Below are 27,793 nucleotides of genomic sequence, written 5' to 3' on the forward strand. Positions count from 1 at the left end.
TACATGAGTGAACTAGATGGGTTTTTACAACAATTGATGATAGTTTCATGGTCAGCATTAATGAAACTAGCTTTCAATTCAACATGTTGTTCTTTTTGTCTTTCACAAGATGGATTACTTCAGATTTGTCCTCCTGACAGTTCTTGCCTCATTTACAGAGGATTCTCTTGCTACCTCCTGTGTGGTGGATCAATTCAGTGTGAAGAATGGATTTGACCACAAAAGGGTAACTTGTTCTGTTTAACCTTTTTAAAAAGTTCTGGTCACGAAGAAAATCATTTAAAAATTTGGGTGCAAATACAAGCAAGATTTCACATTTTATGGCATAGACATTGAGTCGTGTAGTGCCCAGTTTTCATAAGGACATAAGAAATAGGAGCAGGAGTAGACCATGCGGTCCCTCAAACTTGCTCTGCCATTCAACACAATCATGGCTGAACTCCTGCCTCAACCCCACTTTCCCGCCCACTCTGAATTACCCTTGATTCCAGAGAGATCAAATATCAGTCTATCTTAGCCTTGAGTAAGCTCAATGATGCAGCATCTACAATTCTCTAGGGTTGAGAATTCATGACCCAATGAATGAAGAAATATCACTTCATCTGTCCTAACTAATTGATCCCTTATCTTGACACTGAGTCCCTGTGTACCAGTGCCTGTCCTCTCAGTGTTCACCCTGTCATATCCTTCCAGAATCTTGAGTGTTTCATTGAGATCACCTATCATTCTTCTAAACTCCAGAGAGTTTATTTTTTATTCGTTCATGGGATGGGTGTCACTGGCTAGGCCAGCATTTACTGCCCTTGTTTAGAGGCATTTAAGAGTCAGCCACAATGCTGGAATCACATGTAGGCCAGACCAGGTATGGATAGCAGATTTCCTTCCCTAAAGGGAGATGGAATTTTACAACAATCGGAAATGGTTTCATGGTCATCATCAAACTTTTAATTGAATTCAAATTTCACCATCTGCCATCTGCCTCAGGTCCCCAGAGCATTACCCTAGGTCTCTGGAATACTAGTCCAGTGACAATACCACTGTGCCACTGCCTCCCCATAAATATAGGCCCAATTTACTCAGCCTCTCATGATAGGACAACCCTCTCATCCCAGGGACCAATCGAGTGAATCGTTACTATATTGCCTGCAAGGAAAGTATGTCCTTCCTTAGAAATGGAGACCAAAATTGCACACAGTACTCCAGCCCTAAATACCTCCAGTAAGACGTCCTTATTCTTTTAGCCCAATCCACTTGGAATAAAGGCCGACATGCTATTTGCCTTCTTAATTGCTTGCTATGCCAGCATGGTAAGTTTTTGTGTTTCTTGTTTAAGTGCACCCAAGTCTCTGAACATCAAAACATTTAGAAATTTTATGACTTTTTAAAAATATTCCACTTTTCTATTCTTAATATCAAAATGAATAACCTCACACCTCCCCGCATTATATCTGCCACCTTGTTGCTTACACATATAACCTGTCTATATCTCTTTGCAGCTCCCTTATGTCCTCCTCGCAGCTTACTTTCCCATCTAGCTTTGTATTGTCAGCAAACTTGGATACATTGTTCTTGGCCTCTTTGTCTAAGTTATTAATATAGATTGTAAATGGCTGAAGCCCCAGGACTTGTCCTTCCGACACTCCACCAGTTACAGCCAGTACACAACCTCCCAAGTGCCTAAAATTGCCGGAAGGAAGCGCAAGCATATTTCTGACTGGAAGTCATTGTTCACTATTCTAGTTAAATAAGAGTCTTCCTTTACCCACACCTGAAGCAAGCAATAAGGTTTTTGTAAATGCAATTAAGGGGCCTAACACCTATTCCAGATCTCTGCTGCAACACTGAGACAACCTAACACAAAACTAACTTTAAAGATAAGAAAAATAAGTTACATACTATCTCAATTGCTGCCACTCTCAGCCATCGAACAACCTATCGCCAAGCCCTGGACCTGAGCCCTAGATTCCAATCTTACTCCTCCCTTCCACCACCTCCCAGTTGAGTTCTCTGATCCCTGACCTTCAGGCTCCAATCCTTTGGGCCATTGCCAGTTGGCACTGTGTCCTGCCACCAATTGATCTGTTCTCTAGGTTCAAGAAATCCCCTCCCACCCACCACCACCAATCACTTACTTATGAGTCACTATGCTGCAACAAAGGGTAATATGTCCATCACTTACCTGCGTGTCCTCTTCCTGCAGCACTGCTGATATGTGAATGATATCTGAGGCTCAACAGCCAGGGTTCCTTGGATCCAATTATTTTTAAGTGCTGAATTTCTAGGCTTTTAGTGTTAAATAAGCTTATTCTATAGAAACAATGCAAATAATTCATGTTCTGGTTTTGTAATTTGTATCCTTGAAAATAGTAAAACTCTGAATCTAAGTACACAGTCATGAAAAATACATTTGATACTGGTGAACTCTTGTAGAATTGCAAGCAGACATACCTTTATTTAAGAAAAACTAGCCTCACCCCATAATTGCAAACTCACAATTATCACTGGGCATCATAAATGTCCAACCAACTAGATAAGACTTTCAAAAGTATTCACTGGAATCAGCAGTTTGAGATAAATTGTTGAATAGAATACAGTCTAACAGTGTCTTTTGTGAAGATAATACATTCTAAATGTAATTTCAAATGAGTGTTGACATCAGCTATATCCTGAAACTCTTGTCATTGACGGAAAGTTCATAAGTTTTTATGGTTGCAGGTGCTAGCTAAAACAGTTGGCCCTTTCAACATCATCTGCCTTTGCAATCAATTTTATGAATGTTATGAATATATAAAATACAAAAACTTGTTTTGTAAATACATTTGCAATTATGCTATTTGGATGCAGTTTCTTCATAGTGATGACCCTGCCTCATCTCCCCCCCAAAAAAACAAATCATCACCAGAGCTTCAGCAAAAACCTTGAAGAAATGGTACAAATGCCTGTTTTTAATCTTTACAAGGTTTCTCTGGGAATTCAACCGATTACTCATTGGCAAGTCCCCAACCGAACTTCAAGCACATGTTTGTAAACTAAATTAAAGCTTGGCAGAATAAATTCAGTGGAGAGAAAATCTATAAAAAAATTACAGTGAACTTACTTTTAAATTATTTTTGTAAGCACACAAGTCAGTACATAACTACAGTTTTTGCATTCCATTGACTGCAGTATACTGGGAAGTGGTATGCTGTGGCAAAGAAAGACCCTGAAGGGCTCTTCCTTCAGGACAACATCTCAGCTGAATACTTTGTGGATGATGAAGGAACAATGACAGCTATATCAAAGGGAAGAGTGAAACTTTTTGGGTGAGTTCCAACTAAGTGACATTGGGCACCTACTCCAAGACACCCTGGCCTGTTCGAAAATAATTTTCTTTTTCTTTACTTGCTCTTCTTGCATAATTCTTTCAGGATTCTGTCCACTAACCACAGCATAGGCTGAACTGTAATGAGAGCAAAATTAATAAGAAAAAAAAGCTTGTAATTTTTAAAATAATATTAAATGGAATTCATCTAATTAGAATAAATAACATACTCCATGGACAGAACTTTACACCTCACAGACCCTGTCGGACATAAAATAGCGTGAGAAGACGTTGGGTGAGCATCCCGACCTCATCTCGCATGCGCATGATCTTCAGGTTAGCAGAAGGGGGAGGAGGCCAGGTGTCCCAATGCAGCTTCCAGGGGAACGACCTGTGGGAGGAGAGGCACAGGCACAAGGGCGCAGGGCCAGCTGGTAGTCCAAGGCAGAAGGGGCAGTAGAAGACGCCACTATCCTACTGTCAGGGTTTACAGAAGGTGATGCAGCTACCTCAATATGTCCAAGGTGCAATGCGGAAGGAGGCTTCGCCTTTCCAGGGAGACCGTGACCTCCATTTGTCAGATGATTGGGCTGAGATGACCTCCAACTGTGGGTGGCAACCCTATGCCAGTGGCTCTGAAGGTCATAATGGCCCTCAATTTCTATGCCTCTGGCTCTTTCCAGGGGACAGTGGGGGATCTGTGTGGAGTCTCCCAATTAGCTGTCCACAGTTGCTTCAAGCTGGTGACAGAAGCTGTGTTCATGCAGGTAATGACATTTATTCATTTTCGTAAAGACAAAGCTGGCCAGGCTGAGCGAACCAGGGGGTTTGCAGCGATTGCTGGGTTCCCCCACATCCAAGTTGCAATTGACTGCGCCATCAAGGCGCCAGCGGGTCAGCTGGGTGCCTTTGTCAACAGGAAGGGATTCCACTCGATGAACAGGATGCAGATTCTGCAAGTCTGTGCAAGGGGCATCTCCCATGACCCTTATATCTTGAGACACTCCCAGGTGCCGAGGCTATTCAGTGCTCCAACTCAATTGGATGAATGGCTGCTGGGTGACAAGGGCTATCCATTGAAAAGGTGGCTCATGGCACCTCTCCGCCATCCAAGAACAGAGGCAGAGCAGCATTACAATATGAGTCATGCCTCCACAAGGATGATGATAGAGAGAACCATAGGTCTTCTGAAGATGCGCTTCCAATGCCTGGACCATTCAGGGGGAGCATTACTATAACCCCCAGAGTGGGTATCACTGATAGTGGTTGAATATTGCTCTCTCCACAATCTGGCATTGGCAAGGGGGGACACAGTAAAGGAAGAGGATTTTGAGGCAGCTCCACAGGCCACAGAGGATGAATCCAGTTGCGAGTCAGAAGAAGAGCCCAGTGAGGAGAACGCTGAGGGCATGAAGGCAGACCTCTGTATCTTTCAGGGAGGCAGGGACACCAGGGACGCCTTGATCCAACGCTCTTTCAGCTAAGCTGCCAAAGATTTCCTTCCACTTCATGCCAGGGCTGCCACCTCCATCCTGGATGTCTGAAATGACCCTTTCATTGGGACCCAAAGTCCACTCAGTGCCTGTGCAATTAATTTTAGAACCACCCAAGTCCAGCATTACATACTGGCGTAACCTGCACCAAAAAAATACAAAGGTGAAGCATTCTCAGGCCATTATGACAAAAACAACATTTACCTGATTTTGACAATCCAAAAAAATTAACATAACCTTCTCTGGTCTTTGTTCCCAGACCAGTAAAAATAAACAGAACATTACATAACAGAAGATCACCCGTGACCAGTCCCTCTTGTGCTCCTGGTGCCTTAAGCTTACCTTTGCGAGTGCTATGCCTTGGTGTCCCCCTTCGCTGGCAGCGGCACTCACCACTCTCTCAATGGAGGAGGTAGTGCCCTCGGCCATGAGAGTCAATGCAGTAATCATGCTTCGCATGGATTCCTCCACAACAGAGACCCTGGCACACATACCTTCATGGATCTCCACTGGACCCTCCCACACATCCCGCTGGATATTCAGCAAAAGCCACTGAATGAACAACTCCAGAGGCTCATCATCTGCCTTCAGTTCAGCATGGTCCTGGTCTCCAGCAGTCCTCTGACTGCCGGCACCCTGGGCACTCTCTGCCTCCACCTGTTCCTCAAGCGAGTGTGAAGTGCCCTCACCACCGTGCTCCGACATTCTAGCTGAAGACCTAATGCCCACTAAGGTGCTGGTATCTGAGCTGGTGCCTGGTTCAGAGAGCGGGTGTGACGTAGGTGCATGTGAAGCCTGAAGGTCTTCTGGCATCAGGGGTGACTCTTAGGGTCCTATGCTTGAGTGTGTGCTGGCGAATCTAAGGGAGAACAGCAACATGTCATTAGTTTAAGTCATCACATTGTCACTGTGCACACCAGGCACCCTGGTGAGACAATGGAGATCTTCATCATGGTGCAATCATCTTTCAATGATCAATGGGGAATCCAGTTTTGAGGCTTCCATCAATGATGAGACTACACAATAATGTTTGCACCATCCGAAATTCTCACCTCTGTGTACTGCACTCTTACCTTTGTCTGACATCCCAGCCTCTCTGCGGCTGGTTTACTGAGATGCGTGGTGCCTCTCCAGATCCAAGGCATCCTGCTCGAATCTGGATAGGCGTAGGAGGTTTGGGGAGTCTCCGCCTGTCGACCTCTCGATGGTATTATGGCTTCTCTTCTCCTGAAAGGACAGAGGAGCATGGAGTAGTCCACTCTCTACCTAGAACGCCATTGCAGCTTGGCCAACACCACCTGAGGAACACCTTGTAGGGCACACCTGAGTGGTGGCCCTTGAGCCACAAGGCATTCAGTCCAAGCAGACAGGGCTCACCCCCTTGGCCAGCTCCAGCATCATAGACAGTTGGCACTCAGACTAACACCCCTGAGCTCCATGGGGGGATGGTCAGCCCTTAACACTTCAACACACTGATCCATGCCAACACGGTACTCACCCTTCCTGAGCGCAGCAGCTCGTTAAACTTTTTGTGGCACTGCACCCATGTGCGCTGCACAACGTCATGGCTGCTGACCTGCGCTGCCACATCCTCCTAAGCTCTGTTTGTCAGGTGCGATGGCCTCCTCCTTCCATCTCTGGGGACAAGGGTGTCCCTCCTGGAGGGAGGACCACAAGGCACTCATCCAAAAACTGGGGCCCTTCACATCTGAGCAGGAGCAGATCATGGAGGCATTGACAGCTGTGGAGAGTCCCCCTCGGAAGACTGAGGACAGCTCCAGCCTTGTTCAGTTCTGCTTCTGCTTTAGTTGTGTCGGCATCACAGACTAACATTTGTATTCCTCCAACATTTATATGGGTAGCAGTAGCTAAACCACACATGACCTACTGAAATGGTAGTCCTGAGAATGGAAACAATATAATGATGGAGATTTCAAGACTTGAAGATTTCAAGTGATGGGGCTGTGACTATTTCTTTTGGCAGCTTGTTCCATTGTGGGACTGTCCTTTGGAAGAAACAAAGTTCAAAACTGATGCGAGACTTCAGGTGCATACAGGAAGCAGGTACTTGTGGAACAGCAAAGGGAAATGTATGGACATCTGTTAGTTTCCTGAGGCAGTGTGCACCATTGCACAGAAGTTGGAGGAGCCCATCCATGAGTGCCTCCGTGACACAGGCATATGAATCCATGGAGAGTCATATGTGGCAGGTCAACAAGTGGATTCAGGAGCAGTGCAGTAGCCTCCACATTATATCATCAATTGTGAATAGCATTGATCAGTCAGTATAGCAGTGATGGCCCAGAATTACTTGGAAACCAGCCAAGTTCTTTCTCACTCTTAGTTAGCAGGGAAATGCAGGTGGGCCCTGATCATAGGGCAGAGGGAGGCAGTCAGTGGTAATGGCAATGGGGGGCTCCTCACACTGTGCCCAGTCTCTAGCCACCCCATCACACTCATTGACTTCAATTCAGCTCCTAACGGTCCCTCTGACAAAGTCACAAACATTGCAATCCATCTACATGACTGAGGCTACTCCTGCATAGATGGAGGTGGGGTAGTCTGTGGCGGGGCCTTCATGGGCACCACAACCCAGAGAGCATGCGCCACAGGCTTCTCGTTCGCTGGAGCAGAGAAACAAGCAGCCTGACTCCACATATATTCCAGCCACAGGGCTAGGAACATGTAGAAGCATGCGGAAGAGAATGGGGAAACAATCTCAGGTGCACAATGGGATTCACTTGGGAGTCTTCATTAATATCAGTGTCATGGTGAATAACTTTATTGTAAGGAAGCCATTTGTCTTGACCATCTGCTAAGTGTCATGTAGTTCTTAGTGCCTCATTGCACATTGATCATTAGGAGCTGAATGAATCAGAGCTCAATGATGGATCTAGTTGATTGGGAAGGCTAGCGGCTTGTGTTACCCTGAGGCAAGGGAACAGGTGTCAGCGGGACCTCTAGATGGGCATGCTCCATCGGCCAATCGTTATCTTCTTCCCCTTCCTCTTCTGTGGGCAGTCATCACCCTCTTCCAGGGCCAGTTGCACTCCTCTCAGTAGTGCCTTGTTATGCAGCCCCTGGAATAGTCAAGGCACTGGAACCATATTTTCAGCAAACCAATCACCTGCTCAATGATTGTCCTGGTCACCACATGGCACCGGCTGTAGCTCTTGTTTGCCCCTGTGATGGGGGTTCCACACTGGTGACATCAGCAGGGCCTTCAGCAGATGCTCCTTGTCACCAAGGAGTCATCCACTGGGGCTGTTTGGTGACCTGAAGAGTGGATGCATCAGTATGAAAATGTCATTATAGCTGTGCAGATATGTTGAACATGCTTGCAGAATCATTCATGGTGGTTGCATACCAGCTACACGATGAATGAGTGGAATATATTCCTATTAACAAATACACCTGGCTAGTCTGACAGAGCCTTCCTTGATAGTCACACGGATGCGCTTCATCATGCCCTGCACCTGAGGAAATCCTGGCATGGAGGCAAAGACAACTGTCCTCTGGGACTGACAGAACGCATCCATTTCAAACCTGATGTAGTCCGATGCCCTCATATACAAGGCATCCTACACCTGGGTGATACAGTTATGGGCGGCTGATTGTGAGATCCTGCAGGTGTCAGCAATCATCCCCTGGAATGATCCAGATGAAAAGATAATCAGTACAGCGAATGCCTTGACCGCAATGAACAATGGGTGTTCACCCATTCAGCTTGCCTTAGGTCCTCTGCCAAAAGGACAGAGGCTTGTGGCCACCTATCAGGAGAACCATGGCCTTCAGAGGCACTGTACTACAAGCAGCCCAAGAAGCTGAGCTTTTGTTTCTTCTATCTCCCAGCCTTTGGCCAACCGCTCTGCTGCATATGGGGCATTGCATTCTGAAGCTGCTGCTCCTTTTCCAGTTGCAGGCCATTCCCCTCAGGCTGCCGAGCTGGGTGATGCTGCAGCTCATCTGCAGTGATCCACCTGAATTCAGAATATGTGAACCTCATGTCCCTTTGCAGGCTCAAAGAGACAAGGGCCTGTAGCCCCACTGAGGTGTCAAATAAGGTTGCAGAAACCTCCAGCAATTTCTTTACCCTGAACACTAGCAGTAACAGCAGTCTCAATGAGTTACTCCTGTAATGGCAAGCCTTCTATGGATGTCCTCAGGGTTACCATTTTCTCCCTTTATAGAACTGAATGATTGTCGGTTTCAGCCTTCACTGAGTTCCCGCCGTTCACTCGCTTCCTCTAACTTGCCGAGTTCCAGCTGCTGCTGTTAAAGAGCCACTGCCTTGGGAAAATGGCTCTTAATTAACTCCCTAATTACTTCAATTGCCTTCCCATCCTAGCCACATAGGTTGTCATTGACACACACAACCCACTGCTGAAGAAAATGGACGTGGGGAGATGTTGGAATACCAGCCTGAAGCCTTTTTCCCCATTTTCCCTGCAACATCTCCTATTCCCCCCACCCACCACCCCCAGCTCCCCCACCTTTCCCCCACCCACCACCACCAGCTCCCCACCATTCTCATCACCCACCACCCCCCACTACCCCCCTCATCCCCACCCCCACCGAGGCCCCAGTCTTCAAAGCCGCCTCCACTGCCCTGGTAAATTCCACCTGTTAACTCTGTTTCTCTCTTTGTTGATGATGCAAGATCCATTGAGCATTTTCTGTATGTATTTAATGTAATCAGGTAAACGTCCTGTGGTTTTAAGTATTGACTTATAGAAAAAATATATTTTCTCTAATACTCGGATCTGAGCTTTGTAACTGTTATTTTCTTCATCAACTAAATGATTGAATACTTGTTGGTAGGTTCTGGGTGATCTGTGCAGACATGGCAGCTCAGTATAATGTACCTAATCCTCACATCCCAGGAAAAATGGAGATGGCTTACCAGGGATTGGCAAGCTACCTGTCCAGTGGAGGTGAGTGATTTGTAGCTTTTATATTTTTTTTACAATGACTTAGCTGAGGCTCAATAATCCAATTAATTTTAATATCTAAATTTCTCGCTGCCTTTGCCCTTTAATTGATAGCTTTTGACAGCTATGCTTTGCTGGATAATTTGTATCCATCAACTTTCACCAGCATCTGCAGTATTGAAAATAGTGAAGGCCTTGCAGCAACTCCAGGCCTATAAGTTAGGCCACATAATCGTCTATTAAGTCCTCAATATGGCAGGCCAAATGTGTGACACACTTCTGACCAGAAGTTGCTGCCCACCATATTGAACGTAAGGCTACTGGCAACAGTGCACACCAGCCACATGCTAAGTGAAAGTTAATATATGTAAATTAGGATCTGTGTTCTTTGCTGGAGCTATTTTGAACTCTTCCATGCTTCACTCGACATGTGCTGACCTCAATCAGCACAATGTTGCTCTAAGTAGCAAGAAAGCTCACTCATCAACACTATTCAAAGGCAGTCACTTGGTGGAGTACTGCTGCCAAGAAAGACGTGTTGCTGAAGCTTTTCACCTTGCACTCATCAGGACAAATGCAGGAATGTCAAATTTCAAATGGTCACAACAAGGAGGCAGGGTACTGATTAGTTGGCAAGCCCACTCTGATTGGCTGAGGCATTGCCTTGGAGAAAGCAAAGGGATGCTTTAGGCTCCCCAGGCTCCAGGTAATTCAGAAAAGGGTAAGAATTGAACATATTCCCTTTGTTTGTAGAGAATAGGTCACTGCATATGAATGTGTGTTGTTTCTCACCATTATAAATGAGACACGTTACAAGCTTGACTGATTATCTTGAATTGGTTGTTAGTGTAGCTATTAACACACTCAGGATTGTTCAGCAAGTGCTGCCCAATTGTGGAATCACACCTAATAGTAGACGGTTCGTTTTTCAAGCACGGGCTGATTGAGTATAATCTATATTCTGCCTATTATGAAAAATCAAAGGAATATGCAGTTTGATTCGATCAGCCAATTGTTGGGACGTACAGCTGATCAAATCAAGCAACATGTTCCTCTCTGACAGTTCATAATAAGCAGAGTATAGATTTTGCAGATGGAAAATAATGTGGATAATTGTGAAGCTAACCATCTTAGTAGGAGTAATGAGAAAATAGCTTTTTTTAAAATGTTAAGAGACTGGAAGGGTTTTCCAGCCCTGCCTGCAGCTAGGATCATTCACTGAAACTCAATGGATTTTTGGTTGGGCCTCCACATTCCCCATGGCGGGTCCCACCACGGTGCGGCAGGAAAATCCCAGCCTGAGAATTCAGAGGGACGTGTGTACACTTGTACAGAAATGACAGAAATTTAACATGCAATACGGCAACAATTAGGCAAGCAAATGGTTTGTTAGCCTTTATTACAAAAAGGGTTAGAGTAAAGAAATCTTGCTGCAATTATATAGGTCCTTGGTGAGACTACATCTGGAGTACTATGTACAGTTTTGGACCCCTACCTAAGGAAGGGTGTACAATGAAGGTTCACTAGCCTCATTCATGAGATGTGGGATTGTCCTATGAGAAAAGGTTAAGTAGACTGGGCCTATGTTCTTTAGAATTTAGAAGAATGAGAGGTGATCTCATTGAAACAGATAAAATTCATGAGGGGCTTGATGGAATAAATGCTGGATAGTCATTTGATAGTATAGAAGTTGAGTTTGCTGAATGAAAGAGACGTCAAAGCTTTGTGTCTTGCACTCATCAGGACATTTCACAAGAATACCAATATAAAGGATAAACAACAATTTATACTGTATGTGAAGAGAGTGCTTATTAGTTGACAAGTGAACTCTTCAATGGAATGACGCCTAACCTCCTACCCCTCACATATTTCCAATATATGGATGATATGTTTGCTGTATTTAAATCCACAGTTGCATAATAATTTCTTTACATGTCTTAACGGGCTCCATCCAACGCTCAAATTCACCTTTGAAATGAAGCAGTCAAATGAACTCCTCTGCCTTGATGTACTGGTTGAGAAATTAGCCAGGGGGTTCTCTACCAGTCTACTACAAGCCTACCTTCACCAGTCAATATGTGCCTTGGGATTCTTACAGTTCTACAAGCTATGAGATTAGTCTTATTGGCAAGCTTGTAAGTAGGCCCCAAGCCATTTGCTCATCATTATGCTGAAATAGGCAGCAAAGGCATCCTGCAGGGTAATACCTACCCAGGTCAGATAATTTTGCGCTGTGTATCACGCAAACTCATGAACAGGCCTACGGACGTCACTTTCGGGCCTGAAACCAGACAACCTCAGATTACCCTGGAAGGGCAAGTTATCTCAAAAATTTGAGCAACAGGTGAAGCTAGCTGTTTCACGCTGCTATTATGCCACTATTTGCCACTAACAGGATGCTGCCATCAAACCCAAAAGAAATTCTGCCTATCACATAAATGAGTAATGTGGTATATGAATTTCAGTGCCAGTGTGATGCTAGGTATGTAGGCTGTACAACCCAAACACTGATGGATTGTATCAAACAGCCGCTGTTGGCAATGGGCAAGGTACAGACCGCACCCAACCAGCCTGTGCTTGCAAAACTCAAAACACAGTGTCCAACATTAGATGTGATTCTGCAATTAGACAACATTTGCTAAATAATCCTCCATGTGCTAAAAATTACGCTGACAACCAATTTAAGATTGTCAGTCAGGCTTGCAGTGTGGTGCATTTGTGTGTACTGGAAGATACATATATTAATACACAGGGCCCTGTTCTTTGCAGACAGAAAGAACATGAACACACATTGTGCCTGATTCAACTGAACAAAATAAGTGAAAGCCATTTTCTGACTCATTCCTCGGGGCAATGTCGTGACCAAGCTGCCTGGTTTAAATTTGAAACAATACTTGGCAGTTAACTGTCAGTCACCATCACTAGTGCATTCATTGTGGCAACGCCTTACCAATCAGAAATAAAAACCGAAAATGCAGAAAAACTCAGCAAGGCTGGCAGCATCTGTGGAGAGAGAAACAGATTTAATATTTTGAGTCTGTATGACTCTTGTGAAGAGAGTGCTGACTGGTTGGCAAGTGGACTCTGATTGGTAGAGGTAAAAGGAAAATACTGTGAATGCTGGAAATCTGAAATAAAAACCGAAAATGCTAGAAAATCTCAGCAGGTCTGGCAGCATCTGTGGAGAGAGAAAAACAGAGTTAACTTTTTGAGACTCTTCAGAAGAAGAGTCATATAGACTCAAAATGTTAACTCTGTTTCTCTCTCCAAGATGCTGCCAGACCTGCTGAGTTTTTCCAGCATTTTCAGTTTTTATTTCAGATTTCCAGCATCTGCAGTATTTTGCTTTTACCTCTACCAATCAGAGTCCACTTGCCAATCAATCAGCACTCTCTTCACATACAGTATGTTTTGTTGTTTTCCCCTTTTTTTGTATTCTTGCAATGTGCCCTGATGAGTGCAAAATGATAAGCTTCGACGTCTCCTTTTTCTTTTATTTAAAGTTAATTCGGAAGTTGTGCCTATTAAAGTCTTACAATTATACTGGTGCCACACAAGTGCCAGTACCAATTGTTGGTCATGACCATCACCACAAGAGAGAATCTAACCATATGCCCTTGATTTCAATGGCATTAATATCACTGAATACCCCATCCTGGAGGCTACCATTGACCAGAAACTTAACTGGACCAGCCATATAAATACTGTGGCTACAATGCAGGTCAGAGGCTGGGAATTCTGTGGGAAGTAACTCACCTCCTGAATCCCCAAAGCCTGTATACCATCTACAAGGCATAAGTCAGGACTGTTTTGGGACATACCCCACTTGCTTAGGTGAGTGCAGTTCCAACAACACTAAAGAAGCTCAACAATTTCCAGGAGCAGCCCACTTATTTGGCACCCCACCTTAAACATTCACTCCGTCCGCCATCAGTGCATAGTGGCAGTGTGTACCATTTACAAGATGCACTGCAGCTACTTGCCAAGCCTTTTTCAACAGCATCTTTCACAAATTCTACCACCTAGAAGAACAAGGGCAGTAGACATCACACACCATCCTGACATAATTGGAACTATATTGCCATTCCTTCACTGTTGTTGGCTCAAAAACTGGAACTCCCTTCCTAACAGCGCTAGGGGGTGTACCCATACCACATGGACTGCAGCGATTCAAGAAGGCAGTTCATCATCATCTTCTTACTTTTATCATGCCATAAAAGGTGGAATAACTTGACCAAACTTTGTGTTTGTGCAAATTCATGATGTCAGTACAGGAACTTCACGCTGTTCAATACATTTGAATAGGAACCAGATGGTAGGTGCTGTTTTCACAAAGCTTATGGAAGAGTGTTGTGTTTCAGTCAGCAACTTCCAGATTTCCACATTCAGCTGCGAATATCCACTTACCAGAAGTTGCTGTCTGATTTGCACATAAAATAATAGTGAGCATTGTTAGCCTAGGAGGGATTTAAAATAAAGGTCCTTAAATTACCTTTCTTCAACATTGAAATGATCTTTTCTCTCAAAATATGCACATTTGTCCTATTACATTAATCCCCAGGATGTTCATGACATTGCATCAGTTGTCTTTATTTTACTGCAGTGCTATTGCAGTATTTACCAAATTTTGTTCTCACTAATATGGAAATTGCTTCTATGGTTTGCCTCTAATGGTAATGAATGATTAAACAACTCTCTTATGTTCATTATTTAAGGACACAACCATTTAAATTTTTTCTATCTCTGAATTTATTACAAGAATATTCAGTGCCTTTTTTACACTATGGATGTGTACTTCAATGGAATGTTTTGATTCATTATATCAAAGATGCTTTTGTATCAAAGTTTTCAGTTCTTCTATTCTTTAAGTTCAATTAGATTCTCCAGAGCAAAACAAAATATTTCAGAATGTAAAACTTAACATTTCAAAAGTTAGGGTGTGAAGAGTTCAGTGCCACATTTTCAACCAAATTATGCAGGGGCAAAAAAGGGCAAAGTAATTTTATACTTTAATTCGAGAAATGCCTTTTATTTACACAGGAATTATTTTTATATTTAATTTAATGAGCTCTTTTTCCTAAGGTAGCTTCAGACACAAACATAGCTTTATAAAGGAAGCAATTATTTATTATCCGCTAGAATACATTCACATTAAAATTAAATAATATCTTGGATTTATGTACAGTTTAGAATTTATCAACAATAAAACAGCATTTTTTGAATTCCAAAATACATAACTTTTGGAAATCACATGTTTATCTTTAGATTCATTGTTGACAACTTGTTGGGAAGATCCCAAGTATTTTGATAGACACTGTTGAAGTTTAGTATGGCTTCCTCTAGTAGCCAGGACACCTGCTTCACAAGGAATTTGTAAGCCTGGGTTGAGGCATGAAACAGCAAGGTGGTGCCACCAGGAGATGAAAGGCAAGGTTGGAGCGTTTATGATGCTGTGTCTCACTCTAACTTCTGAATAACATTATAAATCTTTAACTTTAACCACATGCTTCACATGCTTTCTCTCAGTGTTCATGAACTAATCAAGTTAAGCAGGCAGATGTTCAAACAACCTATAGACATCCTGAGTCGAAATCTTGTTGTTATGCTAAAGTAACTATGGTGAGCTATGTAATCTTTTATGTCATGTAAATTAATAATCCTTTTAACAATCCTTCATTCTGTAATCTTTTTCCTTCAGTATGCTGTTTAATATGAAGTTTTCATTTATCAGATGCACAAAGCAGGGAATTACACTGAATGCTTGATCTTTTGTAAGGTTGAAAACTTTGTTTCGCTAAATTTCAGTGTGATACATATTCACAATTAGATTCACCGTCTATCAGTTGCAAGCAGTGATAATGAATGCAAAATTATCAGATAATGAGCAGTGTTTAATTTTGCTTGCTAGGTGATCACTATTGGGTTATTGACACTGACTACGATAACTATGCCATTACTTACGCCTGCCGTAGACAGAAGGATGATGGAACCTGTGATGATGGTTATGCCATCATCTTCTCCCGCAACCCACTTGGTCTTCCACCAAATATCCAGCGCATTGTTCGCCGGAAACAAGAAGAGATTTGCCTCTCTGGGCAGTTTGAACCAGTGCTACAATCTGGTAAGGAACATAAAGATCTGTTCAAAATGAACAGAAACCCAATATCCATCCCCTTATAGGAAATAACCCGTTCTCAATGAATGAACTTGGTAAAACATGTCTAGGAATCCAATGCTGCTGAACCAGATTTTCAGAAGCATCATGTGCACCTCAACATTCAGTACAGAAGATTGGTATAGGAATGCAGGAGTCACATCAGAAATATTTAAACCAGTCATTAAAATAAAAATTTTATGCTTTTTATAAGACCCATTCATGTTTTTGGGCTTCCTCTACATCTGACTGAACACTTAAGAAACTCACTCCACAACTCACAACAGCCAGCTAGGACCCTTCAGCAACACTATTCAAAGGGCTCTTCTACTACACAATGGTTAGTTACTGGTTTGTCATTTGAGGTTGTTGTTAATATTTGGGCAATCATTGGCCAGTTTACTGACCCTGAAAATTTAATTCTGACGTCTATAAAGTTTTGCTGCTGCAGTGCAGTTTTTCTCTGCCTTCTAAACAGTTTTATTGAAGTCATGTGTGATCTGGCAGAGTTGCCTTTGGGGCTGGAGGAAGAACTGCAGCAATAAGGAAGGCAGCAGAGAACACAAGCAGCTTGCAGAAGTGGGAAGAGAAGGGCATTACACAGAAGACATTGCCCACAGTGGATTGTCAGGGATCAGCCAGCTTCACAGAAGTACAACATATGAAATGCCTTTGCTTCAGAAAAGAGGCTGTCAGTGGCTATGCCACCTACTGTAATCATAACTTGAGCTTCATGTTAGGGTATTGATAGCACTGCCTGTAACTGACAAGGTCACAGTGGCATTAATATTTATGCAAAAGGCTCCTTTCAGGCTGCAACAGGTGACGTCAGTGACAATTCTCAGTATACAGTCCACTGCAGAACCAAAGAGGTTATGATGGCTACACCAACACAACACAACACACCTCCATCTCTTTCCCCATGTGCAGAGTGAAGCAGGACTAGACTATATTGCAGGATTCCATGGGATTTAAGGTGCCATGGACAGCACTTATATTGCCTTGGTGCTTCCAAAGGGATTAAACTCTCTCAATGTCCACTTTCTTTGTGACCACATTATGCAGGTTTGTACCTGATTTCCTAGTCGCAGTCATGACTTGTTTATCCTGTGCCAGTCCTCTGTGCTGCTTTTGTTCCTACCAGACCAGTAAACTACAGGCTGATGATTGGGAAAAAAAACACTACCCCTTTCAGGGTCTCAGGCCCACTGCAAAACTTGCTCAAAAGGAGATTCATGCTACTGACAGAAATATGATTAAACAACAGGTGTGCTCAAGCAACATTTCCGCAGTCAGGTCTGCTCTGGATTCTGGATTAAGTGAAATCTCCATAGCATTTCCATCATGAAAGAGCAACCCTTACCAACATCTAGGCTCCAAGAAATGCACAGAAGATGCAGGAGGAGGGAGAGCAGGAGCAGCATTTATCACCAATGCCTTAACTTCTAGAACCCTCAGAGACCAGTTCATTGAAGCAAAGGAATTTGCTCTGAGTTACCCCACCCATGCTCAATACAGCAAGTGCCACAATTCTGATCACTACTGTACTAACTAATACCCTCCCCTCAAAATGAGTTTGGAGATATGGGCATTTAATTGGGCAGGAGGGTACCAGGTAGGGACCCCACTGCCTTTCCGTCTCTGCCACGAATAAGTCCGGGCAAGAAGGCTCATGGACAGCCTACCTGTCCCGACACCAATTGAGGCCCATAAGTGGGCCATTAATGCCTATTTAAGGGCCTTATTCTGTTACTGTTGGTACTCAATCAGCGGCAGGTGGTGAAGTTGCCACATAGAAAGCCAGAAGAGCAAACCCCAGGATGGCCCTCATTGTCAGGCACTCAGTGTCTGATTGAGGGACCTGGACATCAGGAAGGCGTGTGTTGCTGAGAGCCATACTCCCACCCTTGCTGGCAACTGCCCTGCACCCTTCTCCCCATGGCTCCCTGTTGTGACCGGTCCCCAGACGAGGTCCCCAATTTGTTATGAACTCAGATGAGATACCCAAATTGTTAACTTCACGAATGGGACTCCAATTTTGTTATGCTCAGTGGTGAGGAGGAATGAGCTGGCTCTACCTCTTTATTCGATCCTCTTGGTTGGCCGCAACAAGGCCCTTCCCTCGTGGATACCTTTTCCCAGTCCAAACGTATTTATGTTTTAGAAAGAGCCAATTTAACCAGGCTTTCTTGAGCTGGAGAAGAAGTAATTTTATTAGTTTCAAAAAAAGAGAATAGATAATAAAAATGAAATAAAAATGAAACACACACAGATCAGAAATGAGAATTTGAGTCCAAAAGAAAAAGTTAAAAATGATACACGAATCAGTCTTTGGCTTGTCCATGAGGAGTAGATGGCAAACATTGCAGCTGTTAAGTTGGGTGATTCCGGTAGACCTGACTTTGGCAGTTGAGCAGTTGGTTTGGAGACACTTGGCTCCGCAGGTTAGCTGACGGTGTTGTCCTGTTTCCTTTTTGACTGTGGTTTTGCTGACTTGCCTCCAACCAAAGACAGAGACAGAGAGAGAGAGAGAGAGAGAGATAGGCTTTTACCTACAAGGTTCAGGATTGTCTAGTTGATGTTCCTCTGCTATGACCTTCATAGCACATATTTGCACACCAGAACTAGAACACCACGATCAGGGTTGTAGCTGGCTTTTTAACCCATTTCCTTGTATATTCCTGGAAGGGAAAAACAAACAAATCTTTTGCCCAGAATCTGATTCCTTTCAGCTCAGATCATGTCCACATTCTGAGACATAATTCAACAGGAGATGGTTTCTGCTGAGAAGTGGCAATCAGTCTCTATTGTCACCGCAACCTCAGGAGATTAAAGTTTAGTCTTTTGCGTTACATCTCTCCCTTTCAAGTGTCCCTGTCTGAAGTAGGCCTTGATACCTTTTTTAAGTGTGCCATTCCATGTGCTCTCTGAGCTAATCGGTTAAGTATGATCCACAAAGGAATTTTCAGAAAGTGGTTACTTTACGGTCTTAGCCAGCTTTTGCTTGTATGTCTTTAAAAAAAAAACACGTTTTCCTCAAAAAGTTCAATATGCCCGTAAGTAATTCAGACTGTGATCCACTGTCATGATACCCCACACTGCAAAACCATCCCCCCTCCCCTGCCCTCTCCACCCCCACATTACTTACCTGAGGCATGGATTGCTCCACAATCCTGGCACTTCTGTGTCTGTCCTTTCAACAGCAGCCACGGCCTCCCCATTGGCACTGCTGAGCACTAGAGCTGCCGGCCTGTAATTGGCCGGCAGCTCTCCGTAAGCGAGACTTCTGTCCCCAGGGTCTTGATTGTGGGGGAAGGCCTGCTGCTGGCCTCGCTACTGCTTGATTGGCTTGTGGTTCGGTGGGCTTTCCAGAAAGCAGGCAGTGTGGGTATCTCGTTGGCTCTCCAGCCAACAGGCGAGATCCCTGATGCCTCAACAAGATTTCACCCAAAGTGTCTGCAGCTTGAGTAACTTTGGTTCAGATCTGTTGTGCTGGAGTCTGAACTGCAGACATTATTGGTATCAGGAAGGGGAGAGTTACCTGGACACTTTGGGTGGAATTTCCCGTGCCGGTTGGTGTTGGGCGCATGGCAAGCTTGAACAGACAATATGGCGGGTAGGCAAACAATTAGTTTCATGCCATCATGAAACCAGTTTGCGATCATCTGCTCTGCCTGTCAATGGCGGGCACCTTTCCTGCCGTTGAACGTCAGGAATGTCATTTTAACACATCTGCATATCATTATAAGCCCCGCTCACCAGCATCATCCCCCATCAAATTTGCTGCCACTATCGGCAGGAAAACACACCGGTGCACAACACGTCTTGGCAAGTGTGATGTACAGAAGTCGGGACTTACCTTTAGAGCCTTGCTCACATCATGAACATCCGAGAAGCAGAAGATACTGGAGCCCCACAGCAATAGAACCCTGGAGGAACACGTGTATTGCATGCTAGGTGGATTTATATGGACATGGCTCTGCCACGAAACAACTCACAGAAGGTGGAAGGTCACCGTTGAGGGTCTGCTTTGGGAAATCAGTGTCTTGGTCATGGATGGTTGTTGAGGGGATGGAGAGCAAGATCCAGCTGTGAGTGGGAGAGGTAGGTGTACCAGTGGGTGGGGAGTGGGAGAGGAAGGTCTAGGTTTTACTGGGAGAGGAAGGTGTACTGGGGAGATGAGATTGGGAGGGGGAGAATGATGGTGTCAGGGGTGTGAGGTTAGGAGGGGGGAGGGAGTACAGGGAGAGGAGGGTGTAATGGGGGAGAATGCAGCAGCTGGGGAGGAAGGTTTAAGGGGGAGGAAGGCATAAGGGAAGGAGCTCAGAGGGGGAAGGAGCTTGTTGGGGGAAGGACTTGAGGTGGAGAAAGGAGTTCGGTGGAGGAAGGAGTCTGGGTGGAGGAAGAAGTTCGCAGTAGGGAAGGAGTTCAGGGGGAAGAACCAGTTCGCGGGGGAGAAAGAAGTAAGGGTGGAGGAAGGAGTAAGGGGGGGATGTCCAGGTGAACATGCAAGGGAGGGGTCTGTGGAGTTGATGACTGCCTCCTGGGGAACAAAATGAGGATGGGTGTGGTGGGAGGGAATGGTGAGCATGAGAGAGGGCAGACTGAGCTTGTAGGTTGAGAGGGTAAGGGTGCAATGGTAGTGGTAGAAGGGGCGGCGAGGGTGGTTGGTGGGGACTTAGAGGCAGAAACGGACCCTGGGAGTGGGAATGAGGAAGTCGGGGAGGTCATTGTGGATGGGGGTGGGTATCACAGGAAGGTAAGGAACGTACACCTTCACCTGTACATTTGGAAAGAAAATGGTTGCGGCTGGTAGGTGAAGGTGGGGAGGAAGAAGGTGATGTCAGGGACTTTGAGTGAGATAAGGAGAAGTGGCAGCTGAACACCCTTGGGTCATCCACTCAGGAATCTCATGTTGAGAGGGTCACAGGCAAAGGGGAGTCAGACAGCCCCTGAGATTCCTGAGTGGAACATCCAACGGTGTCCAGTTGCTGCTTCTCCTCCCTTTGGGTGACCTCCATATGAGCACATGTGAGCACCACTTCATCAGAGAGCAGGCAGACACATTCCTCCCACTTGCATGCCACTCTGTTGAGGGAAATAAAGTTGAGTCGAGGCCAGGTAAAATAAAGTTGCATAACTTAACCAAAGTAAAATAAAGTTAATACAAGGGAAGTAAATTGAAGCCATGGCAAGACAGCTGAGTTGTGTAGAATATTGCGTGTCCTGCAATATGTGGAAAGTTGTTGACACTACCAGTGTCCTAGACGACCACATGTGCAGGAAGTGTCACCGGCTGCAGAACTTTGAGCTCCAGGTTTTAGAGCTTAAGTGGCAGCTGGAGTCACTGTGTCGTATCCCCAAGGCTGAGGGCTACATGAATAGCACATTCAGTGAGGTGGTCATACTGCAGCTTAGGAGCCTGGAGGCAGAAAGGGTGACTGCAGGCAGTCCAAGAAAATTAGGCAGATAGTGCTGGAGTCCTTTGGGGTCCTGTTCACCAATCGGTTTTCCATTTTGGATAGCAGGCGTTAGTTCCTCGGACGAGTGCAGTTAAAGCCAAATTTGTGGCACCGCATGTGGCTCTGCTGTACAGGAGAGGGAAAAAAGCGGGGAATATCATTAGTAATAGGGGATTCGTTAGTTAGGGAACAAACAGGCGTTTCTGTGGCCGTGGACGTGACTCCAGGATGGTATTTGCCTCTCTGGTGCCAGGGTCAAGGATGTCATGGAGCAGCTGCAGGACATTCTTCGGGGGGAGGATGATCAGCCAAAGTTCGTGGTCCATGATGGTACCAATGACTTGGGTAGGAAAGGGGATGCGGTCTTGAACGTGGACTTTAGGGAGCTAGGAAGGAGATTGACAAGCAGGACCTCTAAAGCAATAATATCAGGATTACTCCCAGTCCCACATGCAAGCGAGTATAAAAATAGGAGAATTGAGCAATTAAACATGTGTCTGCAAAGCTGGTGTAGGAGGGAGGGCATCAGATTTCTGAGGCATTGGGATCGATTCTGGGGAAGGTGGGACCTGTACAAGCCAGATGGTCTACACCTGAACAGGACTGGGGTGAATATCCTCGCAGGGAGATTTGCTAGTACTGTTGGGGGGTGGGGTGGGGGGTGGTTAAGCTAGACTGGCAGGGGGCTGGGAACCTGAGGACAAATTCAGAGCAGGAAACAGGAGATGGAGAATTAGTGAGTGACTGAGAAAAAGCAGAGAAGCAGCACGGGTTAAAAAGTGTACAGCACAGGAATTTGGGAGTGTTAAAAGGTATATATGTAAGTGCAAGGAGCATAGTAAATTTAGCCAATGAGTTGAGGACACAGATAGACACATGGCAGCATGATATCATCACTATAACAGAAAATTGGCTTAAGAAGGGGCAAAACTCGCAGCTCAACATCTCTGGATATAGGGTTTTCAGGCAGGATAGGGAGGCAGGTAAAAAGGTTGGGGTGTAGCATTACTGGTTAAAAAATCAATTACAGCTGTAAGGAGGGATGATATACTAAATGAAGCATCAAATGAGACTAAATATGGGTTGAGCTCAGAAATAAAGGGCAGCCACATTGCTAAGGGTGCACTATAGACCCCCAAATAGTGGAAGGGAGTTAGAAAAGCAAATATGTGGACAGATTTCTGAGTGCAAAAACAATAGGGCAGTAATAGTTGGAGACTTCAACTACCCTAATATCAATTGGGATACGAATAATGTGAAAGGCACAGAGGATGCAAAATTCTTGAACTGCATTCAAGAGAACTTTTTTAGCCAACACATAACAAGCCCAATGAGAAGGGGCACAATTCTATATTTAGTCATAGGAAATTAAGCTGGGCTAGTAGATGAAGTAGCAGTGGGGGACCATTTTGGAGATAGTGACCATAATATAGTTAGATTTAGCATCATTGTGAAAAAGGACAAAGATAGAACAGAAATAAAAACTCTAAATTGGGGGAAGACACATTTTACATGGCTGAGAGGTGAGCTGGCGAGAGTGGACTGGATCCAGCTATTAAAAGGAAAACTGTGTCAAATTAGTGGGAGGCATTCAAAGGCGAGATTCTACGGGCACAGTGTAGAGGTCCCCACAATAATAAGGGGTGGTACTGCCAAATCTAGAGCCTCCTGGTTATCCAGGAGCATACAGGCCAAGATAAAGCAGAAAAAAAAAAGCTTATGACAGTCACAAAAGACTTAATACTGGAGAAAGCCTAGAGGAGTATAGAAAGTACAGGAGTGAAGTAAAAATGGAAATTAGGAAAGCAAAGAGAATACGAAAAGATATTGGCACGTAAGATCAAACAAAATCCTAAGATGTTTTACCAGAACATTAAGAGCAAAAGAATAACTAAGGAAAAGGTAGGGCCTATCAGAGATGTACTTGGTAACTTGTGGGTCGATGCAGAAGATGTGGGCAGAGTCCCCAATGAGTACTTTGTCTCTGTCTTCACTAAGGAGAGCGGTGATGCAGACATTCTAGCTAAAGGGGAGGAGTGTGAAATGTTAGATAGAATAAGCATAGTGAGGGAAGAAGTACTAGAGAGACTGGCATCCTTGACGGTGGATAAATCACCAGGGCCAGATCGATTGTATCCAAGGCTGTTGAAGGAAGCCAAGGAGGAAATAATGGATGCTCTGAGGATCATTTTCCAATCCTCACTTAGATACAGGCGAGGACCTAGAGGATTGGAGGTCTGTGAATGTTGTACTATTATTTTAAAAAGGGTGCGAGGGATAGGCCAGAAAATTATAGGCCAGTCAGTCTGACGTCGGTGGTGGGAAAATTATCGAGAGGCAGGATAAAATGTCACATAGAAAGGCACAGATTGATCAGGGATGGTCAGCGTGGTTTTGTTAGGGGAAGATTGTGTCTTACTAACTTAATATAATTTTTTGAGGAAGTAACAAGGAGGATTGATGAGGGTAGTGCAGTAGATGTTGTCTACATGGATTTCAGTAAGGCATTTGACAAGGTGCCACATGGCAGACTGGTCAGGAAAGTGAGATCCCATGGGATACAGGGCAAGGTGGCAGGTTGGATCCAAAATTGGCTCAGCAACAGGAAACAAAGAGTAATGGTCGATGGAAGTTTTAGTAAATGGAAAACGGTTTCCAGTGGTGTTCCACAGTGCTCAGTGTTGGGGCCCTTGCTGTTTGTTGTATATAGTAATGATTTAGACTTAAAGGTGGGAGACATGATTGGGAAATTTGCAAATGACACAAAAATTGGCCGTGTGGTTGGTAGTGAACAGGATAGCTGTTGTCTCCAGAATTACATCAATGGTTGAGTGGGCGGAGAAGTGGCAAATGAAATTCAAACTGGAAAAGTGTGAGGTAATGTATTTGGGGAGAACAAAAAAGCAAGGGAATACTTAATAAATGGGAAGTTATTGAGAGGGGTTAAGAAAGCGAGAGACCTTGGAGTGCATGTCCACAGGTCCTTGAAGGTGGTAGGACAGGTTGACAAGGTGGTCAAGAAAGCATATGGGATGTTTGTGAGAGTTAGTGGTGTGTGTGAGAGTTAGTGGTGTTGTCCCTTGAGGTGTGAGATTCCTGTGGATGTGTGATGGGTTTGTAAGTTGAGAGTGCTGAGAAGAATGATTTGCGCTGACAGATGAGACCATTCATCCTCTTTACAGGGTTGTAAAGGCAGGGTTGTAATAATGGAACTGTACAAAACACTGATCAGGCCACAGCTGGAATTTTGTGTACAGTTCTGGTCACCACATTACAGGAAGGACATAACTGCTCTGGAAAGGGGCAGAGGAAATTTACAAAAATGTTGCCAGGACTTGAAAATTGCAGCTATGAGGAAAGATTGTATAGGCTAGGGTTGTTTTCCTTAGAACAGAGCAGGCTAAGGGGTGACCTAATTGAGGTCTATCAAATTATGAGGGGCCTAGATAAGGTAGACAGGAACGACTTGTTTCCCCACAGCTCAGGGTCAATTACCAGGGGCATAGATTTAAGCTAATTGGTAGAAGGACTGGAGGGGACATGAGGAAAAACTTTTTCACCCAGAGGGTGATGGGCGTCTGAAATTCACTCCTAAGTTGGTGGTTGAGGCTGAAATGCTCAACTCATTTAAAAGGTACCTGGATCTGCATCTGAAGTGTTGTAGCCTGCAAGGCTACGGACCAGGTGCTAGAAAGTGGGATTAAAATGAGCTGCTAGTTTCTTTTTCTCTTTTTGGCCAACACAGACATGGTGGGCTGAAAGGCCCCCTTCTGCACCGTAACTTTTCTATGGTTCTACCTCTCCCTGCTGCTGTGAGCCAGCTTCTCCTGCATGAAAACAGATGGAGAGAGTGTGAGCTGGACACATGGAATGTTTGTGTGGTGAGTGGAGACATGGACAGGATGAGGACGTGAGCTCCAGAGAGTATGAGCCTGATGGAGTTGTGAGGGTGTGTGTGAGAGTTAGTGGTGTTGTCCCTTGAGGTGTGAGATTCCTGTGGATGTGTGATGGGTTTGTAAGTTGAGAGTGCTGAGAAGAATGATTTGCGCTGGCAGATGAGACCATTCATCCTCTTTCCACACTGAGTGGCTGTCCTCTTTTGCAGGGCATTGGCACTGGCCATCGCTGTCACCGCCTCCCATGTAGGATTGGTGACCTTGCTTGCTGTTCTTTGACCAGAGCAGGGAAAGAGGACATCACGGTGGGCCTCCCCAGTGTCCAAAAGACATTCCAGGGATGCGTCACTGAATCGAAGGACTGCAGTCTTCTTGCCTTTCAAAGCCATGTCTTCTGTGCAGCAGTCCTGGGCTGGGAGCACTGAAAGGCATGTGCACGGCTGCACTTTAAATATGGTGGCCGGCGTGAGGAAGCGGCAAAGTGACGGCTTGGCAGGCACATCAGAGGCCGCCCGGCAGTGAAACAGCGTGTTTCCTGGGAATGCATAATTAATGAGGTGGGATTGGGACAACATGGCATGAAAACCTGCTATTGTGGCCAACAGGTAAAATGTCCTTTTACCTGCTCGCTGCTGCACTTAGTGTAAATCTGGGACAATTCTGCCATTTGTTGCAGGAGACAGTCACACCTTTAAGTAAAACTTTGGAGCTGGTCAATGGTCAGGGACAAGAGGGTGTGATTGATAGTCAGGCAGGTATGTGATGATGAAAGAGCCCTTGACTTTGACCAACAGGTATGAGGTACATGCTACCTGTGTGGATAAGAAACAAGCACTAAACAAACTAAAGCACCATGGTGCAGGAATCCATTCAAGTCTGGGAAATGAAAAGGAATGTGGTAGTGATAGGGGACAGTACAGTCAGGGGGATAAATACTACTTTGTTCAGCCACGGTCAGGAGTTCTGAAGGTTGTATTCCCTCTCCAGCAGAGATAGAAAAAATTATCATGGGGAATGAGGAAATGGTAGAGACATTGAACAAATATTTTGTGTCACAGTAGAAGACACAAATTGCATACCAGAAAGATAAGGTAGCCATGGGGCTAATAAGAATGAGGGATATAAAGTAATTAATATCAGCAGAGAAAACATATTTGAGAAACTTAAGGAACTAAAGCCAACAAATCCCCAGGATCTATTGCCTACATCTAGAGTTCTATAAGAGGTAGCAGCAGAGAGAGTGAATACGCTGGTTATAATTTTCCAAAATACCCTAATTTCTAGAATGGGCTGTGAGGATTGCAAGTTAGCAAATATAATGTCACTATTAAAGAAATGAAGGAAGAGAGGAAACAGGGAACTATAGAGCAGTTAGCCTGGCATCAGTTGTCAGGAAAATGCTGGGATATATTATTAAGCATGTCTTAGCAATATATTTAGAAAAACATAGCATGGACAAACAGAGTCAACATGGTTTTATGAAAAGGAAATCATATTTGACAAATTTTTAGAGTCTTTTGAGAATGTAATTATTAGGGTAGCTAAAAGAGAGCCAGCAGATGTAGTATACTTGGAGTTTCAAAGGTCATTCAATAAGATGTCACAGGATAAGAGATCATGGAGTTGGGGATAAAATTTTCGCATGGATGCAGTCTTGGTTAATGGAGAGGAAGCAGAGAGTAAATGGGTCGCTGAGCTTTTTCTGATATGGCAGTCACACCCTGGGATGTTAGTTCTTCGTATTGACTTCCTCAGTAGTCTCTTCCCACTGTTGGAAGGCTCTCTGCCTCATGAGCGAGCAGAGATACAGGGTCTTTCTCCTCCTGATTGTTGTTGTTTATCCGGCTTCAGAATTTTACGATAAAAATAGTAAGAATTAACAATGACCCAATGATTTGGGAGCTTTTCCACAGCTGTACGATTACAATGCTAATTAGACATAGATCCAAAACAATGAGTCAAGAACTTAATTGCAAAATTCCTAGAAGACCTGTTGAGGACAGAAATCTGTCCCTCACAAACGTGGTAGGGAATAGGGAAAGCCTGCCTGCCCTGGGGTTTTTCAGGAGGCTGGCAAACCAAAAGAAAGCATAGACTCCTGATATTTGGATATGGATCCAAGGGCCCTGGTCTAGATTTGCAAAAAAATCAGAATCTTCTTGCAACAAGTCAGGCTCGTTCTAGAGTGGGAAGCTAAAATACTTAAAAGTGGCTGCCCAATATTGCAGCGACCGGCTCCTGCTCTGCCTGGTGCCTGAGTTGTGTCTTTAGAAGCAAGGGTGCCTGAGAGTTTAATTTCAGTGAAGAAATCTTCCCTTGACCCGAAGCAGTCCAGTTAAGTCATTGGTGGAGGTTCCTGGCAGGCTGAAATTAGAGGTATGCGGATTATTGGGACAAATATTCATAGAAAATAGTAATCTGAGTGTTTTAATTAAACCTGATAGCTGATAATCTTTTTTGGATTCCTTACGTATTCATTTGTTTTAGGTGCCTGTCCTTAATGTGCTGATGGAAAAAGCAACTTATCTGGAGGTGGAGCAAACTGTTTCATTACAA

General features: G+C 44.4%; 1 protein-coding gene across 1 annotated transcript; it reads left to right on the forward strand.

Annotated features, from left to right (window-relative positions):
- The first annotated feature begins 109 nt into the window (after nucleotides 1-109).
- Nucleotides 110-27,793, forward strand: LOC121281286 (purpurin-like). Its single transcript, XM_041194156.1, has 5 exons — nucleotides 110-226; nucleotides 3,166-3,302; nucleotides 9,616-9,728; nucleotides 15,634-15,846; nucleotides 27,725-27,793. Exons 1-5 carry the CDS (start codon nucleotides 110-112, stop codon nucleotides 27,736-27,738), a joined length of 594 nt encoding a protein of 197 aa, XP_041050090.1. The 3' UTR covers nucleotides 27,739-27,793.

The sequence above is a fragment of the Carcharodon carcharias genome, chromosome 1 (assembly GCF_017639515.1).
Source record: "Carcharodon carcharias isolate sCarCar2 chromosome 1, sCarCar2.pri, whole genome shotgun sequence".
NCBI lineage: Eukaryota > Metazoa > Chordata > Chondrichthyes > Lamniformes > Lamnidae > Carcharodon > Carcharodon carcharias.

What these genes read in the sequence shown, in the direction of transcription:
- LOC121281286 (XM_041194156.1), top strand. Translation starts at nt 110, where the DNA reads ATGGATTACTTCAGATTTGTCCTCCTGACAGTTCTTGCCTCATTTACA. An exon ending in GGAAGAGTGAAACTTTTTGG is followed by an intron (nt 3,303 to 9,615) that starts GTGAGTTCCAAC and finishes ACTTGTTGGTAG; the next exon opens with GTTCTGGGTGATCTGTGCAG. An exon ending in AAGCTACCTGTCCAGTGGAG is followed by an intron (nt 9,729 to 15,633) that starts GTGAGTGATTTG and finishes TTTGCTTGCTAG; the next exon opens with GTGATCACTATTGGGTTATT.